Below are 20,127 nucleotides of genomic sequence, written 5' to 3'. Positions count from 1 at the left end.
GGCGGGGGGTGTGGGGCGGCGGGTGCTGCGGGGCGCTGGGTCGGGCTGTGGGGCAGTAGGCCGGGCTATGGGGTGATGGGTGCTGTGCGTCCAGAAAGCGGGTGCTGTCAGGCAGTGGATGCTATAGGGTGACAGGTTGGTCAGTGGGGCAGGGGGTGATGTGGGTTTGGTGGGAAGATGCGGTGGGTGCTGCAGGGCACAGGCTGTGGGGCAGCAGTCACTGTGGGGCTGGCAGGCAGGAGCTGTGGGGCAGCAGTTGCTGTGGGGCTGGCAGGTAGGAGCTGTGGGGAGCAGGCGGGCTGAGCTGTGGGGCAGCAGGCTGCTCCTCAACCCTGCTAGGAGAGACGGCTGCCGTGGGTCTGAGCCCCCTGCGCTGCCCGGGAGCCGGAGGGAAGCAGGTCGTGGGGCCGAGACCTCGGGTCTAGGGCACCTGGTTGTGCCCCGGGCTCCTGCGAGTCCAGTCGAGGCCTGCTGGCCCCGTGGGCACCCGCGGCAGCACCCAGCGGCTGTGCGGAGTGGGAGGTGGCTGTGCCCAGCACCGCAGGCGGGAAAAGGGAGGCGCTGGTTTTAAACAAAAGCAGGAGGAGGCTGCGGATAGCGGCGCCGCTGTGGGGCAGAGGCCCGTGGGGCTCAGGCTGCCGCTCCTTGGAGGGCAGAGTGGCCCAGGGCTCCAAGCCGCCGGGCCTGGGGTGCCCGGGCCGTGTGCTGCCCTTCCTGCAGCTCCTCCTCGCGTGCCCCAGGTTTCCGTCTCCTTCGCGGGGAGGATGAATGGCAGAGGGGAGAAGGTGACAGTCAAAACGTGTGAAAATGGGGAAGTGGAGGAGGACATGGAGCAACGTCCCCTCAGGCTTGCGTGGGTGCCCTGATGGACACGCTGCCCTACTTTGGAGACAGCCCAAATAATGGGACCTCTGCAGAGGCCCTGCACACTCAGCACATGTGTGTGCTACCAACTGCTCGCCGCAGGGGCCCAAATCAAAGGACCCCGCGAGCCCAGCCAGGAATCTGCCCTCTGCTCCGCACACCCGGAGCCCAGCTGCGTGTCCATTGTCCTCCAGGGCTCTTTGACCCGTTTTGGCCTTAAAAGCCCCACTGGTTTCCGCCTGGTTGGGATACGACAGTCAGGGAATGGAGCACGTGGCTGAAAGCCCCTGGAAATGTCACTGTCTTTGGAGACAGGGTTTGGTGCGAGGCACGTGGCCCTTAGCACTGACCTGCTGCGCTGCAGAGAGATATCAGGGGTGGTTGGGCTAAGGCAATAAAGAGAGTTTTTTTTTTTTTTTAAGACTATTAAAATATTAAGAAGAAACCCTAGCAATGTCACAGGCAGTGTTTCTATCAGATCGCAGAGCAGCTAACTGTACAGATAAAGTATAATCCTAGCTTCTGTTCTGTGCCTGGAAAGCAGCAAGCTGACCTGCTCGTGTCATCTCTACATGAAGTATTTTATGCCGAAGGTGGTAAAGGGTCCACAATCACGACAACAGCCTCCCCGGGCTAAAAATACTCTAAGAGTGGTTATTTTGGCCCTATTTGTGAGCACTCTGTGACTTCACACTGGTGCTGAGCTCTTGCTTATCTGTTATCAGCTTTATCTGTATTGATCTCTCTGGCTAAACGAGACTTCACGTCTGCCCTATTAGACTGGCAAACTTGTTTCCTGATGGCTGTGGGAATAAACCTCTGGAGAAACTCTTGCTGCTTTAAAGCCTTGCCTGTGTCCCTTCAGCTACCCAGACTTTTGCTAGCCCGTCAAGTGACTGTCTCTTAGTGTTTCCCCTGATTTCTGTTGTATTTTGGCTCAAGATGTTGACCTTTTGGGTGCTACACGGCTTACATGCGGGTGCCTGAAATGTCTGTGGAGGGCAGACTGTATCTGAAAAGTTCCCTCCCCTTTCTGCAGGAGTACAGCCCATCCCTACGGGAGCCAGACCCTTTGCAGGGGATATTTAACCAACTGTTAACCAGAGGCTCTTCCTCTGGAAACAATCTTTTTTCCACACATAACAAACCCACGACCCCCTTGTTGCAGCAGCCAGTTAGCCAGAAGCCAGTTGACAAGGACTGTGAGATTCACAGCAGTTTTCAGTCTTCCTCATCTCTGAGACCATAAACTACCATCAGAAAAATCACCAAATTCTCAGAGAAGCTCTGGGAAAAGCGCCCAAGATCTCTGTGTCTCTCCCCAGAGAAATCCTATGGCTGGTTTCTACTTCTATTTTCTGCGTCCACCCACTAACTTCCTGGAGTTTTTAATGAGACTGTTGCATGAAGAATTAGGCAAGGCAGAGGAGGCAGCGGCCTGTGGGCTAGAAGACGCGTGTGGGGTTGAGTGCTTGGGATTTGCTCACAGCCCTGCTGCAACGTGGGGTTCCTCTCGCGTGCAGAGCCTGAGCTCCCGAACGCGGCTCCTCCGGCTGGAGCAGGGCCCTGTGCCCGCAGGCCGGAGCGCACGGGGAAGCTGCTAACTGAGCTCCTCCTCCCGCAGCAACGCGTGGACGTGTAGCTCCATGCGGGTCTTGCATTCGTCACGTGTCGGTCTCTCTTGGCTCCTCAGGGTACGTCTCTGCACCGTGTCTGCCATGGGCGACTCAGCCCGCGTGGTAACGGCTGCGGTAAATCCCGTGGGAGAGCAGAGGGCCCGGTGGGGCAGGAAGCGCAGCCGGGCGGCCAAGGAGCTGCTGCAAAGCGAGCACAGGTACCTCGAGCAGCTGGACCTGGTGCTCACCGTGAGTATTCCGGCTCCGTCAGGTATGGGATAGATACGGGGCAGCAGCTCCTCATGGGGATGTGTCGCAGGGCACAATCTGATGCGTCTGTGGCGTGGGACGTGTCCCCACTTTTCACGCTGCTGGGTTGAAAGGTATTTTTCCCTCCTCTGTGACATCTGATGGCTTGTGTTTTATTGGCCCCTTGGCTTTTGTCCATATGCAGACATAAGTCACAAAGCTGGGGGTGTATGGGGCACATGGCTCAAGACACCTGAGATCTGTGGAACAGAGGGACACAGAGGAGACCAAGAGAGAGAACAAACGTGGTCAAACACAAGTGCCTTGAGGAACAGTGAAACGGACCCAGTCAATACTGCAGAGCGGTGTTAACTCTTTGATAAGTTCTCTTTTTCCTACTTAGTTCTTCGTGACAATTTTAAAGGCCAAAGGGACGCTCAAGCCTGCTGTGCTGGAAACCATATTTGGACCCCTAGAATCCATATACTCGGCCAGCCAGTAAGTGAACTTCTGATACAGTTCCTGTAATTACGTGGGAGGATTCTATACTCATGAGGAAAGAAGATTTTGGGAAGTAAACCTAGCACCTTGTGAAGCAGGCATGCACGCCTAGCCCTGCTCTGAGCCTTGGTGGCACTCGGAGATGTACCAGGTAACTGCTCGTTTCCATCCACACGTTTGGATACCCAGTTGCTGTCTGGACAGTGACTTTTAAACTCAGTTAATCAGTACGTTTTTGAAAGGAAGACTTTCTGTGGGTAACATTACGTACATTATGTATACACTCTGGATGGAAACTGGATGGGAGGTGTTGCCTGACAATTCAGGGTAGGAGTTAACCATGGGGAACTGGGAAAATGCGGTAAGTGACGCATCCCTCCATCGTTTTCTTTCCTCCCATGTGCAGGGTTTTCTCACTTCACCTGGAAAGAGGGAATTTGGAACTAGGACTGGAAAACTTATGTCAGAAGCTGGAGCTTTATGGCCACTATTCTGAGAATTTGGAGCAGGCAGATAAAGCCTTGAAGGTAAACGTTTCCTGTGTCCTGTTCTCTTTCCTTCCCCTTTCTATTTCCAGAACAGCCACATTCTTCCCTTTCTCTTGCTTCTGTTTCTGGAGTGATCAGTTTTCTTCCTCTTTTTGTGCTGCTGCCATTCTCAACTCTTTCTGTCATGATGAAAGCACTTGAAAGTTTCAAATTTTTGGTGCTCGTTTTTTCCAGGATTTTTTTTTTTTTTTTGAGGGGAGCAGAGCTTTACTAACGGCTCCAATGTAATATCCTTTTCTCTTTCCCCCATTTTTTATTCTTTTCTACAATAGAAAAAAAATACTTTCCCTCCCTTCCTGCTTATTTTTTCCTTCACCCGTTTCCACCATCCTCTTCAGATGCTCTGTCTTCCAAGAGATTTCGGAAGGATATATTTTGAGCTCCTGAAAACTCTACCTGGAATGCATACCACCTGACTACAAGTTCGTCAGAGCTTGTTCTCAGCTGTAGGAAATATTAGAATATTTTTCTGCTTGTATTCATACACATTCATTTTTGATGTGAAAAACAAGAAAAGTAAGCCAGTTTGGGTTCTTGCTTTGAAGTAATAAAAGCACAAAGTCGTGTTGCTTTGTTGCTTTGAGAAGAGTGATAAAAGCCACTGATGGACTCTCTGCTTTTTCTCTGTGTAAACTACCCTTCCTTTCCTCTTTGCTTCTATGTGTGATGTAAACTAGCTTCATATTGCTGTACACGAGCAGCGGATGTCACTAACATTTCCCTTGGGGAAAACAGTGGTTAGGAGAAAGGAAACAGTTTGTCCATGGCCACAAAAGCTGTAGCTGGTGCTGCTGTTTAGGACTGCAGTTCCACTTTCTAAGTTCTGGCACAGAGCACTAAAGCCTGTGCTTATTTTTTGCCGCGGTCTCAAGCTCTGTGCTCTGTCCCATGCAGGAGCAGCTGAGGAAGAACAAGTCGTTTCGACACTTTAAGAAACTCCAGGAGTCCCGACCTCAGTTTCAAGGGAGGAAGCTGGAGGATCTGCTTCCTTTGCCCCTGCAGAGGTTGCACCAGTGAGTAGGCAAATCCGAGTGCTCCTCATCACCGCAGCTCTGCAGCGCAGTTCTTTGAATGCACTCATTTCATTTTCATATTTAGCAGTGAAGTTAACTTCATATATTTGGAAACCACAAGAGATGACAGAAACAACTATCTACGTTGAATAGGTTCATAAAATTCTCGTAGTTCAACATTCACATAAAAATGTCTTCAGTAATGGACAAAACTCTCTGAACTATTGGGTTTTTATTTCTCAATGGAAGCACTAATATCATATGTTCCCTGCCCATATAAAACAATCACAAAGACATTGCTGTAAATTGGAGGATTAGATCTGTTTGGAAAATTCCTGGCTCTTATTTTTCTTTCTAGACGCACACTGGTTTTGTCTTGGTTCTGGCTTCTGTGTGGCAAGGGGATTGCAGCAAAGGGTCTTCAAAACTATATATAATAAATATATCAGTTATATAGTTAGTGAACCACATGTCCAGAAAATGGCAGAGCTGGTCTGTTGTCCAGGATGCAGGAATGTGAGGATAGGCTCTTGATGAAAGCAGGTAGGTTAGAGACCACCTTTAGAAGGCGCCGTTCTCACATGAAGAACATAATGCGATAGACATATGAAAAAGGGGAGGCAGTTTATTAGATACCTTGAGGATAACAGGGCTGAAATCAGGGGTGACTGGGTCCTTCAGGTTCAGATTGAATAGCCTGGAAAAAAAAAAAATCATCATCTTTCGCAAACTGCTCTTTCTGGTGTCTCTTTATGAAATAAAACTACTCCTTCGTCCTAGGTACAAACACTTTCTCAGAGACCTGCTGGAGAACACGAGCCCAGACAACACGGAGCACCAGAAACTTGCAAGTATGTTCCTCCCGGTAAATGCTGGTACCTTCATCAGTTAAACTCCTTGCTGATTCTAAGCTGCTGCCTGCTTTCCACAGGGAAAAAAAAAGCCCTTTTCTGTCTGAGGTTTTAGGGCATTACTGTTTCCTATCACCATTTGATCCAGAGCTATATCCCAGCAGGCAGGTACAGGAAATAGCAACGGAGAGCACCAGGCAGGGGAGAGGCTCTAGAGGTTACATCCCAAAAACGAGTGCTCTGTTGGTCATTTCCTTCCATTTTTCCTAGGCCCTTCATCATCTATCAGCAGTCAACATCACTTGCAGTGGGGCAATTATTTTTTCCTTCAGATTCAGAAAATCTTTTGTCTGATATCTCACTGGCAAACATATGTCTTTTTAGAACCATTGGTTGCAAGGGGCCTCTGGAAGTCTATTATGTCCTGCTGAAATTAATGAGCAGCTTCATTGCTGATACTTGGCTTAAAACAGTCATTTCGCAGTTTCACCTTTCTTTTCACATCAAGATAGATGAAGAATAGCATGTAAGAATATGCTGCTGTAATTTCAGAGGCTGTGAAGTGTGTTTCTGAGGTATCTCGATGGGTCCAAGACGTCACTCGTAAGAGAGAGAACTCCCTGCAACTACTTCGAGTTCAGAAACTGCTCAAAGGGCAGAAGACCAAGGTGCTGGCACCAGGTGGGTCTTACCAACAGCTCTGCTTTTTCTGTTAAACTGAGGTACCTGGAAGTAGATTTGTCTTCACGTCTGACCAATTCATATTAACTTGTGTTCCTCTCTCTGCCCAAATTCCAGATAGATAGTGAAGGATTGTAGCAAGTCATTAGTAATGTAGAATATAACTAGTAATTACTTACCTGGACACTTTTAAAATGCAAAACAAATAATTAAAAAGTCTTTTGGCAAGAATAAGCAGCCGCTTAATTGCCTGACCTGCAAGTAGGAGTTGATGACATGTAGCTCAAAGTCAGTTACTAAGGAGTCCAAGGAAGTCAGGAAAGCAAGTGTGAGGTGAAAGTTGAGAAAAAGACTCAATTTTTCCTGGATTTAGGAAGAATGCAACTAGCAGCGTTCTCCCTCTCCAGGCAGGACCCACATACCCTTTTTGAGTTTGAAGGGGTCACTGTTGTTTTAAGCTGCATGAACCACATCATGCATAATAAGAATCTTTTATATCCGTCTGGTTTAACAGTGCCACAAATGGGAGTATTTGAATTGATAGCGAGATGTATACGGTGGCAGTCACTGGCATGCAAGATCATCTCCCCAGATAACAGGTTTCTCTTGTGTGGCTGTGTTCTCCAGCCCAAGAGCAAGTTCCAAGTTACAGCTCTGTAATTTGGAACACGCTTGGAACAGTTACAATTTGTAACCTGGAATTTGTAACTCACAGTTACACTGTGAGAAACATGTCCAGCCTGGACCCTTGTGAAATGGTCACTTGGAGAAGAGCATCGACGTCGCTCTGTTTTAGGGTCTCTAAGACACAGCTCCAGCACCTGAATGTGATTGTTGCAATGCATGTACATTGTTGGGTGAAGGTAGAAAGCAAGATTTCTATAGTGCTGTAATGCATTTTTGAACAGTAATTGACGACTGTCTGTTTCCCTTGCACACTCAGGGCGCTGGTATATCCGGGAAGGCTGGTTGTTGGTGGTGCCTTCAAAGGGAGAAGAACTGAAGCCCAGGATGTTCTTTCTTTTTTCTGATATCCTTATTGCAACGAGGCCCTGCCATCCGCTGCACTTGTTAAACTCGAACAAATTCACGTGCCAGGCTGTCTATCCACTTCAGGAGTGCACTGTGGAGAAAGTGTTCGGCCACACACAGAGCCAGGGAGGGCTTCTCAGTGTAAGTCTTTGGGAGGCAAAAACAATGCATTAAAAAAACCTCAAAGCACATAGAGGCTGATATGGGCCACTTTCAAGCATCCTATTAAGCATAGGAACCCAAAGGAACTGTCACCTGTAGCAGGGAGGTCTGCAGTAAGACAGGCTTGGCACTGCCTTTGTACTGTCCGGCCTCTGCTTTCCCCTAGCACCACTCTTCATTTTACTAAGGGAAAAAATAGTGGAAATTGCACGCAGGGCTGAGTTGGGAGGTCAGTGGGCATGTCCTGCCTTGTGTTGGAGTTGCCACCTCGGTGAGGCTTGGTACCAGATTCTGCTTCTCTTCCAGCTTTCCTTTCCACACAAGACACTTTTGTTGATGTCCACCGATCAACAAGATATTAATGACTGGTATCAGAGCCTCAAAGCTGCAGTCAGGTGAGCCTTCCTCCCTGGAAACACTGAGGGAATGGGGCAGAGCACAAAAGGGATCTCATGGACCTGTACAGCTGCACGTATCGCAGCTGTAAGGCTCATGAAGACCTGACAGCCAGAATGCAAGGGAATGGGCTTCATGTGCTGTGACTTTTTCTTTTGCTTTTCTCTACAGGCAGCTGAAAGCCTGACCCACTGGAGTACATGACAATCCAACAGGACGTCCTCCCCTCATGGTGAAGCCTCTGCAGCCTTACAAACTGCTACCTGTAGCAGAACAACTGCATTCAGAGGGACTATGCACGGTGCTCGTGAAACTGAGGGCTTCGTCAGCTGTTCTGATCTCAACACACATATCAAAAAAACCCATATGCACAATAAGAATCTGTATATTAAGAATTTTTATCCAGACTTTTCCCATAGATTAGAAGGTTTTAGCTTTTTTACACTTTTCTTCCTTGAGTTATTAAGGACAACTAGAAGAGGCTCTAGTTTGCTTTTCCTCATTAAACATTTTTTATCCAATTGTCTTTCTAAACTGGTGTTTTCACACTTGTATTTCCACACAAACTTGTATGTCTGCCTTCTCTTGCCTCTGGCTGAAACAAATGAGATGTTTTAGGTAACACCAACACAGGCATATCTATGTTCAGCCAGTGTTACAGAGCCAGTGCCACACGAAGCTAATTATTCCCTGAGGAATTTTTTTCTTTAATGATCATAGCTTTCAATCTTATATCAAAAGTTTGTCAATCACTATCCCTTCTCTTCTAAGCATGTGACAGATGAGTGATGTTTAAACCTCCCTGTTTAAGGCCTTACCTGTCAGTTTTTTCATTAATCCCACAGAAAAGCTGCTTTGCTGAGCAAATAAAATAAACAAATTGGTAGATACCGCACTCATGGTAACGCAGCTGAACACGGGTTCAGGTTTTTGCTCTGAATTCTAAGAGACTGCAGGTGAAAGCACTGTCCTCTGCCTTCAAAGTCTGTAGGATCACTATCACAGCAAAACTCCACCAGGAAAAGCTGGGGCAGCATCTCTGCTCACATCACAACAACCATCCCCTGAGGGCTAAGCTCGGCATACTGACTCATCAGCTTGCTGATAATGCACTGGATATCAGTTTACCAGGGTAAAAAATGTATTCAAGTTAAAAAAAAATAGAAAACATAATGTCCAAGTTACACAGCAGCAGCAGTTTTGTACATCTCTTCTGCTGTATGGAAAAATGACTTTAAACAAGACGTTAGGTCATCTTCTACAAGCTGTACCACTTCATGGTCAATAGAAGTGCACTCTCTCTCTCTTCGAGATGTTAATGTTTTGGTAGTAATCCCTTTCCCTTCCCCTTCTTCTGCCAAACTTCACTGTGCATCCTTAACTTCTCACTGGAACTATCAGGGGGAACACAGAGGTGATGCCCTACAAAATAAGAATCCAGAACACAGCACTACCAAAGTGCAAGTTCTCTAGCATCATTAAATCTTGCCTTCTATACAGGTCACATCTTGTTACACACTCAACAAGAGTGACATACAGGCACTATCATACTCAGTCACCTCAGCCTGGGACCCGGGAGGGAGCTTTCAAGTACAAATCAAGGGCGACACTGCCCAGACAGCCCCGTACCTGCTGGGACAGCACAGCCAGCCTCTCTTTTATGTTAAGGGCACACCACGGAGGTTTCTTGAACCTCCACAGCTCAGTCTCAAGTCAAGAGTGACAACTACTACCCTTGCCTCTGTTGTCTCCTAATTACAACACAATTCCCTTGGGTGTTGCCCCCTTGAAAGCCTACCTCAGCGCTACCTCTCTGATTTACGTTCATTATTCTTCTGGAGCAACAAAACTAGCCTAACGTGCCAATAAATGCCCAGCTCTGAATGTCTGCACACTGGCTTCTAATAACGGCTGAGCAGCTCAGGCAGGGAGATACACAAACACATCAAGGTTTCGGTTGTAATAAATGACTACCGCACAATGTATACAAGAACGTAAACAGAACAGTGTCAATCTCATTTCTGAAGAGCGTTTATTTACACAAAGAGTACTAATCTCTCAGCTTGATTTCCTTCTCTCGCTGAACTGCTATTGAAACACAGGAAGGAAGAAGTAAACCTTGAGCTTGTGGCACAGTTAGAATAATCCAAGGCCCAGGATCAACACTGATCCCCCCGGGGCACCTTCCATCCCTGTGCTCCAGGACGGCGTGGGCTGCCCCTGCAGCCTCGCACACGGGTGGCTCACGCCAAGCGCCATCCCCGCACTTGCCTGAGGCCTCCTTGGCGAAGCGGACGGGGCCCTACACGGCGGTGCCCTCGGGGGCGCGCGCGGCCCGCTTCACGTCCTCCCGGTAGCCCTTGAGGAGCTGGTTGAGCAGCGTCCTCTCGCTGTCGGGCTGCGGGCGGATGAGCGGCGGGAAGGGGTTGCCCTTGAGCTCGATGACGGCCATCTTGGCGCGGTCGAGGCTGTCGCGGTTGGGGATCTGCAGCATGCGCGTGTACTTGCCGGGGTGCGGCTGGTAGCGCGGCGCCAGCACCTTGAACAGCTTGTGGATGAGGTCCTTCTCCTGCGGGCGGCAAGCGCAGCCCCGGTACTGCCGCCGCCAGCGCCGGCGCTGGGCAGGCCCTGCTCCCTACTTACCGTCAGCCAGAAGTCCGCCATGCGCATGGCCTGCTCGTCGCTGTCGCCCCGCTTGGCGTAGTCGATGAGCTGCGGGGAGACGGAGCCGTGAGGAGGCGCGAGCCGAGGCCGGGCCCGGTCCCCCCCGCCCCGCCCCGCCCCGCCGCCGCTCACCCGCTCCACGTAGCCGCGCATCTCGTCGGCGCGCGCCCACGGCGCCTCGATGCGCTCGTGCCGCACCAGCGCCGTGACCAGGTTGCGCAGCAGGTCGAGGCGATAGCGGGGGCCCGGGCCCAGGCGCCGGTACACGCGCCCGTGCGAGATGGCGGCCGCCACCGAGAGCCGCATCCCGCCGCCGCCGCCGCGCGGCACCACGGGAGCGCCCTCCTCCCGGCAGCCCCCGCGCGGCGCAGCGGCACTGCAGGCCCGCCGCGGGGGATGTCGGGAGTTGTAGTTCTGGGGGAGGGTACCGCGAGGCATGCCGGGAGCTGTAGTTCAGTGCCCGGCCGGGCGCCATTTCCCGCCGCTGGCGCCATGGCGGGCGCGTCGGCGGATACCACCCTCAGGAGCCATTTCTGTGGGCGCGGGCTGAGGCGATGGCCTCGAGGCCGGGCAATGGCTGCCAGATCTCTTTCTGTCACTTCTCTGTCTCAGTGACAGGATATCAAGGGAGCCTCACGCCACACATCTCATCCCAAAGTTGTGTGGGGAAGTCACCAGGAGCAGGGTCCTGTTGTGCTCAGCCAGTGTTGGTACCGCCACCATAGCCCCAGAAGGGCATGAGCACCTGATTTCCACAGGGACACGGCATATTCTGCAGTAATTCCTGTCCCTGCCATCCCACCCTGGGCCGTGTGTGGTTCTGATCCAACCCCGCCATCCCACCCTGTGTGGTTCTGATCCGAGGACAGTGTTAAAAGATACTGGGTGGAGGTTTCCTCCTGCTTCCAAGCAACATTCCCGTGTTTCAGGACACGTCTTACTTAACAAAAGTGACTACCAGCAGCATAAGAAAAATATCTTTGTTATTAGGAATACATCATAAAATCACAGTCATTTTGTACACATTTTAGTATTTCATATACTTATATAAATAAAGTGAAAAGTATAGCTATTGGAATGTGAGATAGCAACAAACATACTGACTTTTATGTGAAATTAAGAACAAATTCTTGGATCCCACCCCCATCTTCCGCTGCTTCACTGGGGTTTAACATATTAACTCTGAAATACTTGGAGAAAAGAAAGGTTATTCAAGCTGTGATACCAACAATAACTGCAGGGATTACCTTCTCTCCATTTATAATCAATTTTCCTTTCCTTTTCCCGTTTTAATCTGACCATAAAGGAATTCTTTTGTGTCAGTATTTCAGTTTTGCAAGAAAGACTAATCCTGTATGTACTTGGCACAGTGTTGAAAGAAATTTTCCCAGCTTTCAATTTTTTTAAACCCACAAACAATCACCATTTTCCTAGCATTATGCACTTTTGCAAATGTTTCTGTTAAATATATTTCCAATATTAATAAAATAACAAACTCTTTATTATCCTTCTGCTTATAACGATGTCTTAACATCAAAATAATCTCTCTTTCTAATAAAATTATACATAGTATTTAACTATATGAAACAAAAGTTGTCATGTGCATGAGCCTAGCAATAAAACTAGACATGAGTGTACATGTTTTTATAATCTTATTTGGAGATTTAATGTCATTTTGGAGCCATAGGGTAATAAATAACTTACAAGCTAATGGCTTTCCCCTCTCCCCAGTAACCATGCTCAAAATTGGAAGCATTTAACCTGGTCTGGATTTGTAAAATTTTTAGTGTGAAGAAGATTTTCTGAGAGTTTGTGTGTGTTTCTGTAGAAGATGATACCTTAATAAAACAGTTTCTGATACAATCTTTGTATTATGACAGTTATCATATGGTTATTCAGATATAAAATAAGAAAGGTCTGTACAAAGATCTCCACGTGGGCAGAAGGCTGAACCTTCCCAACTGCCTGTGCTCCAAAGGGATTCTCCCTGCCGGAGGAATTCCCGTGTTCCCTGCAGTGGCCTTGTCCTTGCTGTTGTATCCCCACCGCTGGAACTGAGCCCCCAGCTGCTGGGAGTCTATGGACAGAGGGAGGGAAAGCACAGGGACAAAATCCAGCAGGTTTCCATCCTCCCCTTCCATGTCATCCTCTCTGGCGGAGGAAGCATTGCTTTTGGAAACTCAGCTCCAGGCTGTAAAAAAATCATGATGCAGATTCTGGAAAGGGAGGATGCTGAGCTCCACTTTTAGGAGGCACTTACATATGTGCCCTCGTTGATGTTTGTGACTCTCTAGGACTTTTTTTTTTTTTTTTCTTCACCTTGAGGCATACATATTTTTTTCTCCCCTTCAGGTTCAGTGTCAAAATTTCATTTCTGTGGATATTTCTGCATAACAGGGCATTCTCCCTCCTCACTCTCCCAAATTTGGTGATCTAATTGTATAAGCATCTGATTTAGTGTTTACATTTGGAAAAAAACAGCTTAGAACTAAAGCAAGTGACAGTTTTTTCCTTTTTGTTTTTTTCTTTTTTAAGGACAGTTGTTCCTTGTGGGTAGGGGATAGCGGGGATAAAATTTACTTGCTATGTAGGAAGTGACTCTTAACTTATTAGATATTGTTCAAGAAACTGCAGTTATTAATTCTGTAGTAGAAATCAACCTGATCCAGCAGGTGTTGGGGAGGGTAACATGCAGGAGAGTAAGCGTATACATAATATGGCATTTGACAAATATACTTAAAATTGCATATTGATGAGCTGTGTCATTTATACCCAATTACCTGTTTGGAAATAAGAAAATAGACCTGCTAGTCCTACAGCTAGTTTCATTCTGCTCCCATGAGACCATCCCTTTTTGGTTACAAGTTTCTACCTAAATCTCACTGATCCATTGCCTGGATCTGCAATGGGGTTTACTTGGATCTGCAGCTGCTGAAAATGCTCCTCACAGAAAGGAAACCCAAACACCACAGGGTGAGAACACTCATTTTTCCTAAGCTGTCACCTACCACTGATTTATACATTACATTTTTTGTATGGATATACATATAGTGTGAAGAGGGAAAAAAAGTCATTAATATTCTTAAAACTAATGCCCTTGCTTGTGGCATACGGACAGCGTGGAGCTGTGGAACAGGAATGAACTCTTCAGATACTATACAAAAATACTATGGGTCTAGAATAGCCACCTGTGTATACAACATCACCTGTACTAGCAGCACAGGGATTATAACAACTGTCTTCTCAGAGAACATGGAAGGAAATTCAAACCTGTATAAAGGATCTGGAAAGAGCTTGATAATATTTTTCCCTATGTGTATCTTTTTAGAACAGGAAAGTCCTGAAAAGCATGGCAAAATGAGAATTTTTTTCTTTGAGTTGCAACACAGGCAAGTCCCAGCACTAAACATCCTGTAGAAGTAGCAGCTACACAGATACCACATGGTATTTAAACATTTTGTGCTTAACATGCTAACATCTCCTAACGTCTTTGTCTTCTGAGTATGGCAAAGTTCTCAGCAGCTGTGGTAAACCCAAAGTAACGGTAACACATCACCCACTCACACATCCAGTTTTCCAGTGTTAAAAAAAAAAAAAAAGAAAGGCATTTCCTTTCATCACTCTTTACACATATAGCATCCCTTGCCTTAGCTACCCAAGTGCCAGGTGTAGTGTTTCGCCATGTGGGGACCTGCACCTACTCATGCTCCTCGAACATCAACCCAATACGCTGCAGCTCTGCGTTCCAGCTCGGTAAATGCCAGTTAGATGGCTCTCACATGGCAGAGGAACAAAAGCGATGGCAGCTCTTTGTCTCATGCAAACTTGAGGCCTCTCTTTGATCTCTGTTTTACTCAAACTACTTGACTAAATTGGGTTGTTTTTCCTGCTTCATAAGTTTCCCATTCTCTTGCTCATCCCTGTTGCGACGTATTCAGTAGGAACCTGTTGAGGAAGGGACTCACTCCCACACTGAGCAGCAGGAGAAAACCAAGGGAGAAGTAGGGGTACCTTAGGTGAGACGCATCTTGACTCTCTTTGCATAATACACTGTAGAAATACAAAACCAAATCATCTCCAGGTCAAAAAGCAGTGCCCTTATATCACTGTTTTGGCCATTTTCCCCTTCACCCTGCTGTGACAAGACTTATTAGAAGGGCACATTTCAGCTGCTGCTGGCCTCATCTGTGAATCGGGTATCTACCCTTCACAGTTCCTAAGCTTGGGGACACTAGGTGAGAATTTGAGGTCAGTGATGTATTTTTTTTTTGCATGTATAAAGTAACTCTGGACCTATGTTTTCTGTACTGATGTCTTTCAAGGACAATGTTGAGCTATCCCTCCATCTCTGGCAAGAGTCTAGGTACGGGGTCATTTGGACACTAATCAAATGTAGATGAGATGCTGTTGTCTGTCCCATTAGCTAGGGCATTGCTTAATATGCTAGCCCTATATGCCAGAAAGGCTTTCCTTGTAGTCTAGACACAATGCAGAGTGCAGGTTTGATGATACGGAATTACTGCAAGGAGGCCACTGTGAACTGAGAAAGCTACAGTATGAGCAGCACAGTTGGGGAAAAGCAAAGAGAAAATGGGAAAATATACAAATATATATATTTTTACATTGTCAGTGCATTTTTATATGGAACAACTCTAAGAGGCTCTTTTTCAGTAGGCCTAGCTAAGGATGGGCTGCTTTCTGTATCCTGGAGTCTCTGGGTGCTGCCCGTGGTTTGTAGTCTTCCCCCGAACCAAGATCTACTGTGTCGTGATAGTTTGTAAATTCCTGAGGTAACGGAAACTCCTCCGTCGATGAGTGAGTCCTGTGTCCAAACACTCTCTCTTGCAGCTCGGCGATGTCGTTTCTGATGTCTGCCATCATTAGCAACAGGAAGTCAAAGGAGCCTGGCGGGCCCTGCAGTCACAAAGCAGGGTCATTAGTAATGTCATGCTTAACTCATGGTTTTCAAAAATGTTGATATAATTACCCTTGCAGGGGTAATTCAGTAAAATACGGCATCATATTGGTTGCCTGAAATGAAAGACCTCTCCTTGAGTCAACCTGCTCAGGAAGCAATCTTCAAAAGGCAAGTGAACAATCTTCAGAAGGCAGACAGAGATTAAATGCTTGGCTCTTGTGTTACTGAACACTTCCTTCACTGTATTTTTTCCCTAGCAGCATTTTAATAGCCCCCCAGGAACAGAGGAGGTAGATCTTGTAAATTATTGCTTTTCAGCTGACTGACTTCATAGTGAAATACAGTGTTCAATACTGAGATCAGCTTGTTGCCCACCTTGCTAAAAATCCATTCCATCAATGAGAAAAGACTCTAAGAAGCAAAGATTTAAACAATTTCTCTTGAAAACGGATTGTAAGTTTCCACTGACCTCCATCTGACTTGCTCAAAGCCAATACCTTGCCAAGACCCCAGAGAGAAACTAAGGGCAGGTTTTTGAAAGGTTCCAGGGATCTGGCTACCAGGGACAGCGTTGGGTGGACAGTATGAACTTGCACTCTGCATAGGGTCTCATGCTGCTGCCTTCTGATCATGTCCCACCCCTGCTGTAGGGCAGACACACGCTTATTCCCTTCGGTGTGACACCCTGCAAGGGAGGAGATGTGTAGGCAAATGGATTTGATGAAAACAGGATACTTACAGGTATCCCTTTTGGTCCTGGTGCTCCTCGCTCCCCCTGTAATCAATACCACCTCAGTTAGTTCGCTGTGACTAAAGGAAACAGAAGCAGCACACTTTGCCTTAGCAGACACTCCTACTGTCCCCAGGCCAAGAGTCCTCAGCTTACACTCACTGCTTGCTAAGGAAAAGAAGACCTTGAAAGTCGTCCCTAGTCTCTCTCAGGTTTATAGGCCTCTCTCACATTGAGAGCCCCTATCCTGAAGTGCAATTCATTTTAGGGAATGAGTCAGGATTTGCATGGCCAAACTCTTTGTAATTGGATGTCATGACTTTATTTTTCCCCCTTCCTTTTTTTCTTTTGCCCAACTGCAGTATCCTTCATATCTGAAACTCCTGTCCTGGCAAATTGCTGTAATCAAGTTTATGGGCACTGCAAAACGTATGCCCTGACTGTTCTCAGCTTCACGTAAGACCTGACATCTGATCAAAATAGATAACATGTTTCTTTGAATGAAACAGAGACAAAATCCTGGCACTTTTGCTCTCTGTGCTTTACAGTTACGGGGAAATAAAGGTTATCTTCATAGGGAAATAAAAATTACCTTCATGTACAAAATGCATTTTCCTTGCTAACAGGAAGGCAAGACCCAGCCCAATATTGGCACCAGTGTTTGCAGAAGTCTGAAGCAATAAAGCTATTATTAAAAAATAACTCTGCTACAATTACATGACGCCTTACACCTGCTGGAAAAACGCTAAGTAAACAGGGAATGCTGAGATTTTGCAGACCTACTCTGGTGGGCCATTGTGAGGAGAGTGGGTGAAAACACATAGAAAAAGTAAAGCAGGAACAAAAATACTGGGAGGAACATAGGAAACTGACACTGATTCTAGTGAAAATAGAGTAGGACACTTCTGATTTTCACCCAGACAGTAGCAAGCTGCAGGTAATGGGAATTTGCAAGACAGCAGTCTAATGAAATAGGTTGAGGCATTGAATTCTTCATGGAAAAGTCAAAAGGCCTGTGCAGAAAGGAAAGGGGGCTGCTTGGCAGGTATCCTGTCAGGGCTGTTTGCAAGACTGGAGGAAAGGGGAAGCACCAAATAGCCGAAGGAAGACACGAAGGGATCATTTTCAGCACAGCACAAGAAATGAAAGATGGTAAAGGGAATGATGGCAAATACATAGTGGGTCTCTCTAGTGAGCCTGCACTTCACATCCACATGTGCCCACGTTGTGGAAAACAGTACCTCTCCTCACCTTGCTACCATCTCTCCCTGGGGCTCCCGGAGGACCCTGCAAGAGAAAGAGAAGTGTTGACAAGAACATGACGTTGTGGAGCTCAGCCCAGATGTGCAGTGCATAACGGGATGGGAGAATACTGACCACGGGGCCCCGTCTGCCCTGCTTAATATGTGATATGTCTGGAGACGGTCCCATGGGTCCCATTGATCCACGAGGTCCCGGCTGTCCGGGAGGTCCAGGAGGCCCAGGAACTCCTTGGCTCCCTTTTGGTCCTGGAGCCCCTGCAATCAACAGCAAAGGTTACCTGCCAGGTAAAGCAGTCAGGACACTTCATGGGGATTGATGGTTTTAATGAACCACCTAATGGTCCGGTTGCCTTAATACCCCCAAACCACAAATCCATAACAACACAAGCCACACAGCAGTCATTTGAGACAACATTACTCCGGGCCACAGGGGCTACAAGACATCTTCAAAAAGCAATTGAACCTGGTGTAATGAAGACGCCAAAACTACCACTTCCATGGCTAGGTATTCAGGCTGGGAATGAAAAGAAAAGCACAAATGCCTCATTTTCACACAGAGAATAATGCAGCAAAGGAACTCATCTCACAGGAGTTCTTCAGACTCATCTCACATGAGTTCTTCAGAGAACTTGTGGAAAAGCTGGGTCAAAGACATTTGTACGTCTGGCACAGAAGCAGTGCTTCTTATAATGGACTGCACTTCAGTTCTGTGCAGTACAGGAGCTAATGTCACTGTTATCACTGTTCTTCTGTTTTACTTCATATCATTTTCAACGTTTATTGGTTCATCAGGGAAAGCTACATTTGGGAAGCATTCAGCCAACAAAGTGTATGTTTAGATCAAGCAAAACTCTATGAAAAACAAACAAAAATTCAGGGACCTGAAACAGCATTTGCACAAAACAAAACTTAAGATGTCAGTACCTGAGAGGAAAACATTTTTTTCTTCATACGTAAGGCAAACAAAGAACATAAGAAATGAAAGAGAGTAAAGACGGTCAGGAGGACAGGATAATTATGGCAAGGATTCTCAGAAGGAGCACAAGCAAGTTCCAGGATGAACCTCTCAGACTCCTCTTGAATACCCAGCATTGCAGGAGGAGGAGGAGCTCAGCACAGATGATTTTCAGGCAGAAAGGACAATTCTACAGTACCTTGGACAGCTCAGGTCAGGGGAATGTCCCAGATGGGACATGCAGGACAGGCCTCCGTTAGACATTACGAGGTGCTGCACCGCGCGCTGCAGAGCCTCACGCAGAACCACCAACCACACTGGCCTTGCCCCTATCATCTACTGTCCACTGGGGATACTCATCCTCCAAGAAGATGAGATAGAGACTCATACAAGCAATACTGCAAAAGTGGGAATAAATGGGGATCAGTTCAGTGGATAGTAAATCAAACCTGGCAAGGAATGTCAGCTAGTCCTCCCTGAGAATATTCCTGAAAGCCAGAACATTCCTTGGATTCAGTGCTAACCTGGAATCACTTCTGCATTCAACAAAGTTGCAAGTCTTTTAACCTCTCTGGTCTCAGGTTGCAGAGGGGCAAAAAGCTCCTAAAGCTTTAGGGATTGTGTGCTCTTCTGATTGCCTCAACCTATAGCTAAGCAAAGTGCTAAAGGTGTGCATGGAGTTCAAATCTGAACATAAAATAAAATAAAATAAAATAAAATAAAATAAAATAAAATAAAATAAAATAAAATAAAATAAAATAAAATAAGTGCAAAAGTAGTTGAGGAAAAATAAAATGATTGACACAGACCCCCGCAAACCAACAGCATCTTTCCTGCTCTGGCAGTGAGCTAAAGTCATAGGAATTCCTGAAGTGAAATGGAGAATGCTCAGGACACATAAAACACGGGGGAAAAAAAAAGGAAATGATGGCTGAAGCAGCTGAGATATCCCAGAGAACGGAAGAAATATAATAGCTACAGAACAAACACAATTTGCATACAAAGAAATACACAGAGACTAAGACAAACCAGACAGTTGACCGAAGCTGACCATAACGACCAGACATTTTTTCTTTTATAAGTTAAGTACAGATACAAATATAATAAAGTACAAAAGACATGAAATTCTGTCCTGATGGAAGATTGAGACCTGTTTGTATTTCCCCTCATATCTCTCCAGTCTCTATCTTACCTGGAGGGCCTCGTTGGCCGGGCTGCCCTGGAGGGCCAGGGATATATGCATTTGATGCAAGTACTTTTTCACCAGTGATCTGCTTGCTAAGATCAGCAGCATTGTTTGGTAGCAAAGCAACCTGCAGGAAAAAAAAAACCCACCGTAAAGCGCCCTCATTCAGCTGACTAAATTGCATTCCTCATTAAGCTTTCATGTGGAGAAATATTTAAATACTGGAGAAATATGTAAAATCCTTATTGGTGTTCATGGTTATATTAACACAGCTTTAAAAGGCCCAGTCAGGACTGCAGTTCATATTACATCAAGCTATGCAATACAGTGAGAAGGAAAGGAAAAAGGAAAGGAAAGGAAAAAGGAAAGGAAAAAGGAAGGGAAAAAGGAAGGGAAAAAGGAAGGGAAAAAGGAAAGGAAAAAGGAAAGGAAAGGAAAGGAAAGGAAAGGAAAGGAAAGGAAAGGAAAGGAAAGGAAAGGAAAGGAAAGGAAAGGAAAG

At 46.6% G+C, this 20,127-nt stretch overlaps 3 protein-coding genes across 3 annotated transcripts in view; 1 reads left to right on the top strand and 2 right to left on the bottom strand.

Moving 5' to 3' along the window:
- The first annotated feature begins 2,582 nt into the window (after nt 1-2,582).
- Nucleotides 2,583-8,322, top strand: ARHGEF39 (Rho guanine nucleotide exchange factor 39). Its single transcript, XM_026044976.1, has 9 exons — nt 2,583-2,729; nt 3,133-3,227; nt 3,637-3,757; nt 4,673-4,791; nt 5,572-5,642; nt 6,195-6,323; nt 7,267-7,496; nt 7,824-7,912; nt 8,085-8,322. Exons 1-9 carry the CDS (start codon nt 2,583-2,585, stop codon nt 8,098-8,100), a joined length of 1,017 nt encoding a protein of 338 aa, XP_025900761.1. The 3' UTR covers nt 8,101-8,322.
- A 1,831-nt stretch (nt 8,323-10,153) lies between these two features.
- MRPL17 (mitochondrial ribosomal protein L17) lies at nt 10,154-10,883 on the bottom strand. Its single transcript, XM_026045010.1, has 3 exons — nt 10,710-10,883; nt 10,557-10,625; nt 10,154-10,482 (listed from the first exon to the last, which is right to left on the bottom strand). The coding sequence occupies exons 1-3, from the start codon at nt 10,881-10,883 to the stop codon at nt 10,216-10,218; spliced, it is 510 nt and encodes a 169-aa protein (XP_025900795.1). The 3' UTR covers nt 10,154-10,215.
- A 4,320-nt stretch (nt 10,884-15,203) lies between these two features.
- CCBE1 (collagen and calcium binding EGF domains 1) overlaps nt 15,204-20,127 on the bottom strand; it is a 91,123-nt gene continuing 86,199 nt past the window's right edge. The window contains exons 7-11 of the mRNA XM_026045008.1: nt 19,635-19,755; nt 17,603-17,742; nt 17,477-17,512; nt 16,235-16,270; nt 15,204-15,491 (exon numbers count right to left, since the gene is read on the bottom strand). Of these exons, the coding sequence (XP_025900793.1) occupies nt 15,258-15,491; nt 16,235-16,270; nt 17,477-17,512; nt 17,603-17,742; nt 19,635-19,755 (567 nt within the window). The 3' untranslated portion in view covers nt 15,204-15,257. The remainder of the gene's footprint in view (nt 15,492-16,234; nt 16,271-17,476; nt 17,513-17,602; nt 17,743-19,634; nt 19,756-20,127) is intronic.

The sequence above is a fragment of the Nothoprocta perdicaria genome, unplaced genomic scaffold, assembly GCF_003342845.1.
Source record: "Nothoprocta perdicaria isolate Ctin4 unplaced genomic scaffold, notPer1 scaffold_393, whole genome shotgun sequence".
NCBI lineage: Eukaryota > Metazoa > Chordata > Aves > Tinamiformes > Tinamidae > Nothoprocta > Nothoprocta perdicaria.
Note: the sequence above shows the minus strand (reverse complement) of the source record. Positions and strands in the feature narration are given on the sequence as shown.